The sequence below is a fragment of the Amphiura filiformis genome, chromosome 19 (assembly GCF_039555335.1).
Source record: "Amphiura filiformis chromosome 19, Afil_fr2py, whole genome shotgun sequence".
Classification (NCBI taxonomy): domain Eukaryota; kingdom Metazoa; phylum Echinodermata; class Ophiuroidea; order Amphilepidida; family Amphiuridae; genus Amphiura; species Amphiura filiformis.
Window position 1 is genome coordinate 27,208,705 of NC_092646.1, and position 14,075 is coordinate 27,222,779.

The window sequence follows — 14,075 nt, forward strand, 5'->3', positions numbered from 1 at the left end:
TTGATAATATTGTCAATGAGACAGGAAAAAGTTTTATTTAGACACTGATTACGTAAGATTAAGATCAAGTTTAAATGTAAACAATTTACCGTACAGTGAACTGTATACAGGCAGTCATACAATGTACATGTATATGCACTAACTCACAAACACATGTGCACACTCACCCCCGCACAATCGCACATGCTTGTTCAGACAGACAAGTTATCACTTCAGATTTTGCAAACAATTTTTTGAAGTCATTGTATTTTTGCAAGTCATTGAATTCTGCAAGTCATTGTATTTTTGCAAATCACTGCAAACTTCACAATTATGTATTGATTTTTGCATTATATTGTGTAAATGTGATTCTCTAAATTACCATGCAGTGATGCCAACGCCATGCTTTAGGCGCACAATTGGGCTACTTGGCTATCACTTGACACTTCTCAAAAAATTGTGCCGCTACTTGTCTCAAATTGGGCTACTTTGCAAGAGTCAGGTTGTGGCAGTAATTTGACTTATTTTCCTTTTAATTTAGCTGAATTCTGAAAGTTTTTAGTCTCTGAAGCTCCAAATTGTAAGAACAATGGATTTTGTGACCATTTATTGATCAGTGAGTAACTTCCTATTAAGCACCAGAAGTTTTTAAGTCAAGTGCTTTTCCGCACAATTGGGTGACTCAAGCACTGGAAGTTTTTAAGTCAAGTGTTTTTCCACCCAATTGGTTGATTTACATGCTAAATTTGGGTACAACTGGTATTGGACCTTTTTGTGGAATCAGAGGGCTGACAGTAAATTTCGCTGATCCTTCCTGTTATTTTCTATGTCGATTTAACACACGATTCCCGCTGTTGTTTTGGTTCCACTTTAGCACCCCCCGTACACGCATGGAGGTCGCCATTTGAGGTTTTAGCACCCACTTTAGAACCTGGCTACCACGAATACGCGTTCAGCATCTCGCACAGTCTGCGTTCCCAACTGTCAATCATTAGGGTCAATCACCTCGAGCTTGACAACAATATCTGAATAGACTATCGCCAAGTCTTACGTAAGTTATGTGTATGCGCGAAATTTAGGTTAATTTTTGTGATTGAAACAGTATTTTTCTTGTATAAATCTTGGCCCGGATAGCGGGATTGTTGGTTGATTTAATGCATTTGATAAATTAAGTTCATGGATGCGCTAAAAAATATAATTAAAAGTATTCAAAAACCTGTTCAACATTTGAACAAAATGCACTGTAGCAGGCTTGAAAAAGTCTAACCGTGGATGCAGCAAGCGCGATTTTTCATGACTTGAACGCAGAGCACGGATGCGATATAGCCGGTATAAATCGCGGTAGTGTTCCAGGCCTACGCGATGGCAGGGTAATGGCGGCTTCCATACTTTAATTGCTTTTAAAACGAGCTGTATACGGGCTGGTGGAATCTTAAAAATTGGACTACTTGAGAGTCATTCACCACGGCCTGGTGAGCAAATTCGCTGCACCTTGGCGTTGAAAAGTTTTAGCAACACTGGACTTACCATGTACTATAATACACATTCTATGTATGATGAGGGCCTACATGGAAAGCAGTGCTTGCAAAAAGTGGTATTACCCTCAATAGGGAAGGATCAAATTAAACATGCATTCAAGTTTTACAATCCAACCGAGACCTGATGCTATAGCAGCAAACAGTCATGGTCTCCATGCATTATTACATTGTTTGCAATACTTTGGTGGGGAAAAAGGAACCGAGAATGTCCCCTGTTGCTGGGTGTCCACAGTTAAGTAAGGTGTATTCTGATCAACACCACAGTATCAGGTGTTTATACCAATAACAGTGGCGTACCGTGGCCGCCCCAACCCCGGGGGGCTGAAGAAGAAACAATTTTGCCGCCCCTTCTTTAACAGCCCGAAAAGGTTGACCCAATTTTTTTTCACGCCAAAAAAAAAAAAAAAAAAAAAAAAAGGATTTTAGGCGCTAGCGCCCTAAAAGCAACCTTTTTTCTAATTTTTTATGCTTTTTCAATTTTTGCCGCCCCCTTCGTTTTTGCCGCCCTGTTTTTGCTGCCCCTTCCTTTTTGCCGCCCCCTACTTTGACCCTGGGGGACTGGCGCCCCCAAAGCCCCCCCCAAAATACGCGCATGAATAACCCTCCCACCACACACACACATTCCAGTACATACCTCTTTACTAATCCAGTGTGGTATGATCACTTTCATTATGCTCAGCAACCGGCTAAAAAGAGTTAAAAATAAGAAACTGTTAAAATCGGCATAACAGGAATGAAGGGATCATAAACTTTAGTTTTTAGAGTCATGCTAAGAGACTGGACCCAAAGGTCCATGTGCACCATCAGACCAGGTCTTACTTTAGACCTGATCTAACCATGGAGATTAGACTTAGGGAGAAGGAACTCTTAGGTATTTACATACCATATTCTATACAATTTTAGATCCTGTTAAAGGGACCATTGAAAGAAAATATGATTTGGTACCAAAATAAACCCCATAAAATATAGAATCAATATCTAAAACAATTGGAGAACTAACTATTTTAGAAATAAAAATACAACAAAAACAACGTACTCGATTTACCCCCTTCCGACGCTACATCGCGCGTTGTTTATCAAAAATAGAAAATTGGGCGCTTTCCTGATGACGTCATTGTGGTTACGCGTTTTGTGTTGTGCTATCATTTTTGCCGGGACAATTTCAACAGCGATCGCGATCTAAATATCAGATGCAATAATACAACCTCTTATATATTTAAAGGTCAAGCATTAAAAACAAAATACCAGTTGATTGTCCACATGTTACCAAAAAGAGGAAGTGGAGGGCCTTTTTATTTATCATTTATTATTTTTTTTACAATGAAAAATGATCATTTATGTATTATTCCCGGACATTATTAGTTGTGTAACTTGTAGACATGGTAAAGGAGGATGATAGGATCGAGGCTCTTGTTATTTGATGGTTCTCTGAGAGCATGATTATTGATTAAAACAAAGCCTGTAAATAGAAATGCTTATTGGACAGAAGCAAATCTAATCAATTGACAATATTATTAACTTTTGAAACATTAAAATAAATGAAGAAGTTTTCGCTTAGGCCTAAATAAAGAAAATAGCAAGAAAATGTCAGACTGCAAAAGGAAGCGGGCGGGGACGATAAATTGTTATTTATTTTATCACCATCAAGCATGCAGCTTCTTATTTTACTTATTCATAAATTCAACCCCCGGTTAACATGACCAAGATATGATTCCGATGATTTTATGTAGGCCCTACATGACATGTATAAAACCATAAAACTAATTATGAGTATGATAGTGACGATGACGAAGGGAATATCGCCGAGATTTGCTGCAACACATAAATTGCAGATGATGTGCCGGCGCGAGCACCTCTCGTGCCTAGCTGGGCCCCATGGGTATTATTATAGGCCTATGGATTTTATTTTTCTGTAGGGCCTATATACCTTAAAATATTCAAGAGATGATTATTTTCCCCAAAACCTGACAATTGGTAAAAAAGCCTTTTCTTCCATAAGTTAACTAAACTTTCAAAAGTGCTTATTTTCATACCCCCACCATGCCAAAATAGACCCTCCCGATTTTGCAAATTCATTCCCCTATAGGCCTACCATGTGTAGGCCTATACGGGACACTTGCCAATATTATTTGAGCCATTGGCACCGGGGCAGTAGCTGAACGGCAGATGAAGAACATGACATGCATGCTGTTCATGAAATAAATTACGAGGAGCGCCTACAAACATACATAGGCCTTCAAAAAGCCTATGCTACAAAAATAAAAGTACAAACATCAAATGGGTAATATAGGCCTACACTTATTTTAATCCATGGATGGTTAGGCCGAGGTAGGCCCCGGGTAGGCCTAGGCTATCTTGAAATTGATGTCAGTCATTTCTAAAACGAACTACTCAGCCGGGCGCGCTGTATTTTACAACATTTACCCAATCAACATAAAATTTGGAACTGTTTAAGGCCTACCTTTGATAAAACGCTCGGACACTTTGCACTTTCAAGTTTCAGTGGTAGTTGAGATTGGATTAGACCTATAAGCATTTCCATAACGCAAACTAAAGGCTGACAGTATATATTGTTCATTTGATTGTTTGGAAGTGGCCTTTATATGTTCCTCTTGGGGTTCTTTATCTTCAAATTTGTTTTTCATTTTTCATAGGCTTTTAAAAATAAATAAAAATAAATTTTAGCTTTTATATATAGCGCCTTTTCCCAAATCTCGGAGGGTTCAAAGCGCTGTAATTTCGCTGCCATGGTACTTCAGATCGCATCAACAATTAATAGGCTGGATGCTGCCGAACCTGGCGCAAACCTAGCCGCACTTAGATTGTAAACATCCACCAATTATCTTTGCAGCTACCCAAATTTCATTGGGCATGTTGGGTGAAGGAAGTTTTTGATAACCAAACAACTAATCACCGATTTTTGAGAAGCAAGCGGAAACTGGAGATCCCGGAGAAAACCTACGACAGCGAGCATGGAATCGGGATCCCGGAGAAAACCTACGACACTTTAATCATTCGCAATTCAGCTTCCAAACTTCGGAGTCAGGATCGGCTTGCGTTTTAGGCCCGGCGGTGGTAAACCTAGGCCGCACGCCCGGGAGGTAGGCTATTAGGCCTGAAGAATTTACGTCGCATGTCATGGGCTAACCCGAAACATCATGGCCTTCTCTTTCCTATCCTCACCAGATATTTCAGAGTAAATAATAAGTAAAGAGTTGCTATATCAGAATGCCTCAAAACAAATGATACTCTCTTGCAAAAGCCGAGCAGCTACCACAGCTAGGTTTACTTTGTCAATATGTAGGCCTAATACTTTCCCCGTTGTTGGCCAATTTTGTAGCTAGACTTTATAGGCTTATCATAGTAGGCCTACCAGTCTAGTGTCCTTCTCTTGGTCGGCATCTTGCAACAGTCATTGTAAGCTTTGTAATTCAATTTTTAATATACTTGTTAGGCCTAAAAGGCACAGAAAAGTTCATTGCTGTAAACACGTTCATGCGTTGGTTTAGGACCAAGTCTGGCCTATGCAGTGTTGCTATGCAGCGGAAAGGATAACCACTTTGACGTCACAGGGGTTGCCACGTGTCTCTGAACATATGAATTGGGCGGAACGACGCAATATTGGGCGCTTTGTCTTTATTTGCTTATTTGGGGGGTAAAATGAAGGAAAATTACTTTTATCGTTTTAGAAATGGATTCTATATGTTATTAGCTTTATTTTGATACCAAATCATATTTTCTTTCAATGGTCCCTTTAAGGGCAAATACATGTATCTTAATATTAGATGGCCCCAGTTTACCTTTTGGACTTTGCTAGGAATAAAGGAAGAAAAGACAAGAGTAAAAGGATTCCTCCCTGAGTCCAACCTCCATGGTCAGACCAGGTTTAACTTGCATTGTGCATATGGACCAAGGAGTATCAACTCAATATTGCCTCGGCCTATGGCAAATCAACCATAATGGTTTGTCGCTCATGGAGAGCAAATAGTGTACATGTACCTCTGACATTCATCAGCTAAATCTTTAAACTTGAGTGTTACACACAGAACGCACACTTTGAATCAAAGTTTGCCGGGTGCAGAGTGAAATAATCCGTAGGTACACTATTTGCCCTCCATGAGTGACACTCAAACATGGTGGAATCAGCATTCTTTTATTCTATCTCATTGGTGTCCTGGAACTAACCAATGAGCAGACTGAGAATTAGTGGGTTTTTTTGCGGGTTAGCTGTCTGACAAGTTTAGAACTGTCAAGCTTTCGTCAGGAGTAGCTGTGACTTCTTCAGGACAAAGTACCTAAGAATGAGACATGTAGGCCTACTGATGGCTCTGAAAAGAGCCGTTCACTGAAGACTGCCCCTTGTCAACAGAAAACAAGCAGACCTCGTCTGATGCACCTCTTTTCAGAGTCATCAGTAAGCAAGGGGCGGCCGACACGTCTCATTCTTAGGTACTTTGTCCTGCAGAAGTCAGAGCTACTCCTGGTGAAAGCTTGACAGTTCCAAACTTGTCTGATGGCAACCCTGCTAAAAACCCACTAATTGTTATGAATTCCCGTCGTAGAAGCCTATCCCACAATGTGCAGACTGAAATCAGGGTGTTTAGGATTAGTTTGCTGCCCATTTGCACTTTGCTTTTGCATTCAGGGATGTTCTAATATATCTGCTATGGAGAGTGGTATAGCAAAAGGTATAGACCACTTGACATCATTGGTTATCAACAAAGGCGAGGGACTGGTCTATCGATATGCTTGAACGAACCGCTAAACTGTTCAATGGCTTTCTATGCGTACGCACACTGCAGAGCAAAGAACAATGGAAATTGCCATAATACGCAAGCATACTGCCGGGCAATGACGTCATATGTCAAGTAGTCTATACTTTCATTACTTTGCAAATTGTACTACCAGTCGTCGTAATTTGAAGTCTGCGAACAGCAAAATAGATTGGATGGCACCTTTTCAAAGTGACAGTTCAATTCCTACCTGAAAAACACTCCATCCACAGCAGCCTTGTCTCGCTTGCTTTTTCCATTCTGAAAAAATAAATGGAAAAGTTATTAAACTAGATACCAAGTGATCTTAGAGGATTGGGTAATAATCAATTGCAATCATGACCATACCCCAAAATAGACTGATCCAGAACTTTGCCTGTAGCTTCCATTTGTTGCGCCATACTTTATTTATTCAATTTGTGTATTGGGCTATTCGGTTGAAATCCATACACCCCTATGGAAGACATGACCTTAATCTTCCACAGAGTGACTTTTCATCTTGCAAAGCAAGTAATTCTTAAGCATCCACTTGATTAATTCCATTATGCTTCCCTTCTGAGTAAAGTTATCATCCGTGGTCAATACCGGCTATATTGTCAAATATAATGACCATGTTTTCAACTTGTCAACAAAGAAAGTTAATGTCTATTGGGTGGTTAAGGGAACAAATGTTGTACTTACCTCAAGCTGGACGTGCAGCTCATCCAGTCTGTTTGGAAAAAAAGAAAGAAAACTTTATAAATACATTGTCGAAGAACATCTCTATGATGTGCCTTTATGTGGCACCTAAAATGGGCACAGAATAGTCACCTGTAAAACAATGTTTTCAAACAATGTTTTTCAAATTCATCATACAATCATCAAGTACACCCATTCTGAAATTGATAGCATTTTGTCACATTTGGTGTGGCTGTAGTGCTCATTTTTAATACCTATTAGAAATGTGCCCATAGGAATATAGAGCAGTCAACAAACTTTTGTATTACATGGGCTGTGCAATAATTATGAGCCCTGGGGAGGGTAAAATTGGGAGGGGGCAAGAAATTTTGGCGAGCCAAAGGGGCCAAGCAATTTTTGGCGAGCCGAGAGGGGGAGGGGCAAGTGATTTTTGGCACACATTCATGAGGCGCCTAAAACGCGCTAAAAAGGCTAAAGAAAACAGTAAAGAAACGCTCTAATATGCATGTGTAAAGGGGGGGCAAAGATTTTTGGCTGGCCGAGGGGAGGGGGAAGCGATTTTTGGCGGGCCGTTCGGAATTTTACCCCCCCATAGAGGCCATGCAGTGCATGTTTTTATCGATTGGCTCCAAACAAAGGATTTGAACCGGTGTCCTTCACCGTAATCATGGCGCAGTGCAGTCCATTTAATCAAATGTTGTCATCAACCTATTTGATCATAGTGCATTTGTTCTAAATGTGTGTGACAAACTGTCTCGGTAGATTGCAATCATGCTTTTGTTGAATGCATTTAGAAGTCCGCCATATTTACGGTATGATACGTCATATGCACAACCTCTATAACAGACACAATCATGGATGGCTAACTCCCAAACCCCAATTTCTGGTTATTCCTTCATGTAATTTTACACGAAGTTAGGGTTAGGGTTAAGGTTAGGGTTAGTTTAGGGTTAGGATTAGGGTTAGGGTTAGGATTAGGGTTATGATTATGATTAGGCTTAGGGTTAGGGTTAGGATTAGGGTTAGAGTTAGGATTAGATTACATGAAATAATTACATGAAGGATCGACCCAATTTCTTTACAAATGTTTTGTGGTGAATTATTTCTGAAGATCTCTATTATCCAATATTGATTGCTGCACAATGTAAACAAAAATTTCTACTCAATTTAAGATGGTACTACAACCCCTGATAAATTTTATGACTAATTTTGCATTTTTCTCAAAAAATAACGACCGTATTGTTTGTAATAAACGCCCCGGGGGCGTTGCATTTTTCCAAAAGGGGGGCGTTTATTGGAAGTGAATTGTCAGTGAAAAAAGCTTAAAAATCGGGTTCAATTTCCCGATGGTGCTCCTGTTACACCGAGGGATTTACGACCATACAAGATGGCTACGCCCACTGAAAATTACAATTTACGTGGGAAATACAACAAAATGACACCTGTAAGGCTGTAAAGTGCATGGAATTAGTGAAATTTTACCATAATTAGGCAATGAAATGGATGGGAGTTGAGTCAAAATAGATTTTTTCCATGCAATTTAGCGATCGTGACTGACATGACTAATGCAAGTTTTAAGCTTACCTACACGATATGGCATGGAAATGTTTGCATTTTTGTCAATTTTTTACAGAAAAATTGGAGGGGGGCGTTTATTAGAGGGGGAGTGTTTATTACAAACAATACGGTATGTATATTATAGGGGCAAGGAATCCAATACATTGATCACTGAAATTTCAGTGATTCAAGACAAGTGGTTTGTATGTTAAGAAATAAGGTACCGGTACCCGGTACATTCTACCTCTTTTCTTAGCATGGTCACCCCCCTCCCTATCCCTGCAACATGTATGTAGGATGACTCACAAGCCACAATTTCATAGTGCATGTGGATTGATATACCGGTACGCTTGAGTTCATTCTTTTCTGCATGGCTGTTTCTATTATTAATACGCCCTTGAAAAATCCATTGTATAACCTTTATACTATATATTTAAAAATATACACCCCATTAAAATCCAAGCTCATTGTTTGTTAACAATTCACTGAACAGGAAAATGTCTTATTTTCACTGATTTATAAGAGCTCATGGTGATACTCATGTAATGTTTTGCTTAATTTATTCCAGAACCACCCATGTGCAAAATGAACCCAAGTTACCCAATGACTCACATACATCTTTAAATTTCAGGAGCAAAGTTTGTACATTTTTAAGAGCCTACAATACAGTCGCATGTCACCCAAAAATAGAGGAGCCGTAACATGAAAACGCTTTCTTCACACTTCAAGCTTGGTTTATTCCAAAAGTATAATACCTATTGTAGAAATTTTGGTGTCATTTTTGTAGATAATTATGTTCTTTATCAAATACAAAATCTCAAAAAAATACAAAAAAGTCAATTGGACAACTACTTTGAGATTTATACTCAAATATATGTAAGATGTGTCAATGGAGGAGGACGAGGAGCTGGGGTGGGGGAGCCCCATAGGGTTTTACACAAAATTGTGAAAATATGGCAAACTTCAAACCTTTGTACCTGTATCTTAATTTAATTAATAAAAGGTACAACTAGCATGGACCACAAATTGCACACAGATTGTAGATCTACCTCATAGTAGATCAACTGTAACAAAAGATGTAACTAAGCAATTGCTTAAGGGGGTACTACACCCCTGGCCAATTTTGAGCCTATTTTTGCATTTTTCTCAAAAATTATAGCGCATTGGTGACAAGTTAGATATGTATATTATAGGGGCAAGGACTACAACTACTGCACTGAAAATTTCAGCACAGACAACAGTTGTGGAGTTACAGTCAAAACTGAGGGAAAACCAATAACTACTTGTCTTGAGTAACTGAAATTCCAGTGTAGTAACTGGATTCCTTGCCCCTATAATATGTATAATTTTTGTTACCAGTGTTTTATTAGTTTGTGAGAAAACTGCAAAAATAGTCATAAATTTATCAAGGGGTGTAGTACCCCCTTAATTAAATACTAATTAAGAGAGTTTTCCCTATTATGTTACTGTATAAAGTGTGCACGTAATGCTCCGACATTTCTAAATGACCAGAGCTCTTGCCTGAGTCACCCTGCTTATTCAAAAGTACACATATCTTTTAAAGATGAGGAATTCAATTATGCTTTATAGTTTTAGTGCCAGACATGGAGGAAAAAAGTTTTGATTGATGATGTCATACCAAATTGTAAAATTATTTTACAATTTTGACCACCCTGTATGTTTAACGCAAGGGATACCAAACTCTCCTTCCTAATTTGTTTGAAGGGCCCATACATGCAATGTCTTTCTGAATCCATATTTATTTTGAGCTACATAGCTTTCAGAAAAAGAAAATATGGGGTTTACCATGACAAGAAAGATGCTAATTTTGTTGATGTTCCACCCTGTATATTTCTTACCCACCCTGTATTATGATGTTATACTTTGTTGATTTGGCATCCTTGTAATAAAAGCTTTCCAGAAATATATACTTATAATGGTCTAAAACGTATTTATTAAAAGTTGTGTTGAAGTGAATCAAAATTGGTGATATTTTTATCATTTAAAGGAGGATTTTGTGATACTAGCATCTTCATGAAACATTTTTCAGTAGATTTCCACGCAAAAAGTTTATTCCCAAAATTTCAGTTGATTCCGATTCTGCGTTTGCGAGTTATGCATGATTATGTGCATTACACTGCTCCATAGGCCACTGTGTGTAATTTCGTTCTGGTATACCAGAACGAAATTCAAATTTGACGATATTTTCGCTAAACGAATTAATTTGCAAGAAATTTTTGGTACATAAACATAATGTAGCCAGAGGTTTCCAGTGGTATAAAAATCTCAACTTTTTTGGAGAAAAGTGGGGGGATGAGGTTGTGGATCACAAAATGCCCTTTAACATTATGTTACACAAAAGATAACCAAATGACATCCGACCTTAACGATGCTAACACTTTGCCAATGTGTCCTTTTTAGCAATTTTTTCGGGGCTAGACCTGTCCGTGATTAAACTGTTGGAGTGGTGGAAAAAAACATTGACCAATGACATCGAAATTGTACCAATACCCCATACAGTACACCTATATATTATTCATTTACAGCTGTATAAAATAACAATATTTAAGATACAATGTCATGTAGTGTTTACAATAATTGGTTCCACATTTTCCTAAGTTGATTATCATGCCCTTAGTACCACTAATTTTCCTCAAGTAATCAAGAAAAAGTAGACAGGTCTACATTTTTCATTACATTCAGAAATTTATAGGTTACTAGCTGGAGCATTAAAATAATGTGAGGAATCTTTAATCCTGAATATCCAGACCAATCGCGTATGACTTTTTTAAGTTGTGTGAATTACACTTGGACCGGTTTTACGATTGTGCATGCCAGCGGCAGGCCGAGAGTGTGTCTTTGAAAAAATATCTGTTTTTGGTGAACGGAGGGTCTGGAACAGCTAAAAAAATTTGAAATTATTTAAACCATATATAAATTTGTACACAACAAATGTAGAAAAAAATCTGGAAGTTGAAAAAAAAATCTGGAAACAGATTAAAATCTAGTCTCTCACACCCCTGCAGCGGTGAATTGTTCTCAATCAATCTAGCGTCGATGAAAGAGATCAAAAATTTACACTCGCAAGCAAAGTTAATCGATTGTTAGGCTCGTTTCGCAAATGAAATCATGAAATTTATGATTTTACAAGCTTTTTCATGCTGGAATATTCTTCACCATATGTGAGATACTGTGAGTAAAAGACAAAGTAAAACATTAATTTTTGATGTCATTTTTATTGATGTCACTTTTAGAACACCAAAAACATCAAATTTTGGTGTACTTGGTGGTGAGAATTTAACTTGCTCGAAAACTCTAGCCAAGAATTTGCTCACCGATAGCTTTGACATTCTAGGCTAGAGCCCGTTGCATTCAAAATCTTAGTCGGATTCGCTGAAGCATGACACCGTGGAAAGCAATGGAAGTTCAGAAGTAAACACAGCCGATCACGACAGGCGATTGCATCAAAAATGTTGCTAAAATTACACTTCAGCAAAATTTTAGACTGTCCAAAATACACTAATCTTGCTCAAAAGATACAGTTGACTCATCGAAATAACTTTCATTCAAATTTCAACATTAACAGAATAACTCTGGTGTAAAAAATTGCACCGCTGTCCGACCGAAAAACCATCTATTAGACTCTAGCATCGAATGCGTAACTATCGTGTGCAAATTCGAAGCTAGAGTTCTCAAGTAAACTTTAACATCATTGACAACTCGATCGATGGTGGTAAAAACATCGAAAATTTTGAATGTACCGAAAAACCGTGCAACACCTTATCTGTGATCGGCTTTGTTACAGTAGTACTCCAAATAATCCATTGCTTCATACATGTATTATGGCGTCACCCCCTCACTGATTCATGAATTCTGATGCAATTTGATAGGTATGCTAGGTGAATTCAAATTTGCCATCAAACTGCATCATTTTATATATCAAATTAAAGCCCTTGAGTAAAGAAAGCCAAAACTGAAAACCTTTTTGTCATAGCACTTTCTGTAGCAAAGTTACATGTACATCTTGTCAAAGATTGACTTTCATCAATAAAAATTCCTTTAAAAGGAATAGGGTGGGCAAATGAAAAATTGTCAAGAGAAATGAAAGAATGAGTAAGTCAAGTTCACAATAAATAAAAATTCCTTTAAAAGGAATAGGGCGAGCAAATGAATTGTCAAGATAAAGGTGTAGTTCCATATTGATAAGTCCAAGTAAAATAAAAAACATGTTTCACGTCCAGGTTTTTGAAAAAAAGGAGTAGGAGGGGCCTTTTTATTTTGTATCGCAGAATCGATGTAAATACCCATATTTAGAGCTATTTTAGCGTGCACAATAATGCCTGCAAAAAGGAGGAGGCCTCTTTTTATTTGTTGTTCTGAGGGTAGGCCCCTCTAATGATCTCAAACCTTCCAAATTGTTTCTTGTATATTGAGAAGGCTATAGAAAGCATCTCAACTCCCTAGACATAATTTTTTTAAAGTTATAACTGAATTGCAAAATATAAAAATATAATTGAAGAAACCTCCAAAAAGGAGGGAGGGGACGTGAAACATGTTTATTTTTGTATTTGGCCTAATGCAGTATTACTTCGATTATCACTTGTCATCATTAGCAGAGGAGTGAAATTTTGATTGAAAGAATTAAAGTAAGGGACGCACCATTTGATACTGAGAGGGGGGGTAGGAAGTTGGGGTCGGGGAAAGTTTTTTATTTTTATAGTTGGTGGGGAAAGTTTTTTTTTGCTCATGAAGTGGGTGAAGTTTTTTTTTTTTTGAAAAACTTCCTACCCCACCCTGAGAATCTAATGGTGCATCCCTAAGAAGGTTTGTGTTTGAAGTTATATAAATAACGAACTAAGAGCAATCGAATTAGGACAACAAAATAAAAAAATAAAAACCCACACATATATAGGACTGTACGGTAAAACATGTACCAACAGGCTACTTTTTAGTCACCCACCTTTGTAGGACTACAAAATAGCCCTCCACCATAGGACTTTGCGGTAAAATATTTAGAGGAGTATGCCAATTAAGGCCAAGTAAAAAAAAATGTATATGTCCGGACTTTTTCAAAAATTGGTGAGGGAGGTCCTTATTATTTGTTATCGTGTTATTGTTTTACCATTCATTTCTGTGTAAAATTGCAATGGCAAATGTTTGTCAACACATCATAAAATCGGGAGGCCCTAATATTTTTGTTATTTCCCCAAAGCCCTACCCCTAGCTTGAAGAAAGTGTTTGCAATGTGTTTATAAATGATAACCAAGAACTTCTAAACATGTCATTTCATCACAACAATTTTATAAACAAAGTAAGGAAGCAAATAGGAAAAATAACTAAAATATTTGAAAATCTCCAAAAATCGGAGAGGGCGGGGACGATATACACGTTATTTATTTTACTTGGCCTAAACAATGAATCACCACTCATGACTCGAGGTCAAAACCATTATGTAAATAAGATAATGTTTGCATGCGATGTCAAACAAGGAAATGTTGACATAAATTAATTGACTGTTTGGTTTTCACGATGCTATTAATTTAGCCCAAAG

General features: G+C 37.8%; 1 protein-coding gene across 4 annotated transcripts in view; it reads right to left on the reverse strand.

Annotated features, from left to right (window-relative positions):
• Positions 1-6,998, reverse strand: part of LOC140141123 (ATP-binding cassette sub-family D member 3-like) — a gene marked incomplete at its 5' end in the record, with an annotated part of 45,758 nt that extends 38,760 nt beyond the window's left edge. For all 4 annotated transcript variants that reach the window (XM_072162911.1, XM_072162909.1, XM_072162912.1 and 1 more), the window contains 3 exon segments: positions 2,152-2,203; positions 6,501-6,550; positions 6,971-6,998. In XM_072162911.1, coding sequence (XP_072019012.1) covers positions 2,152-2,203; positions 6,501-6,550; positions 6,971-6,998 — 130 coding nt within the window.
• Between the last annotated feature and the right edge of the window lie 7,077 nt (positions 6,999-14,075).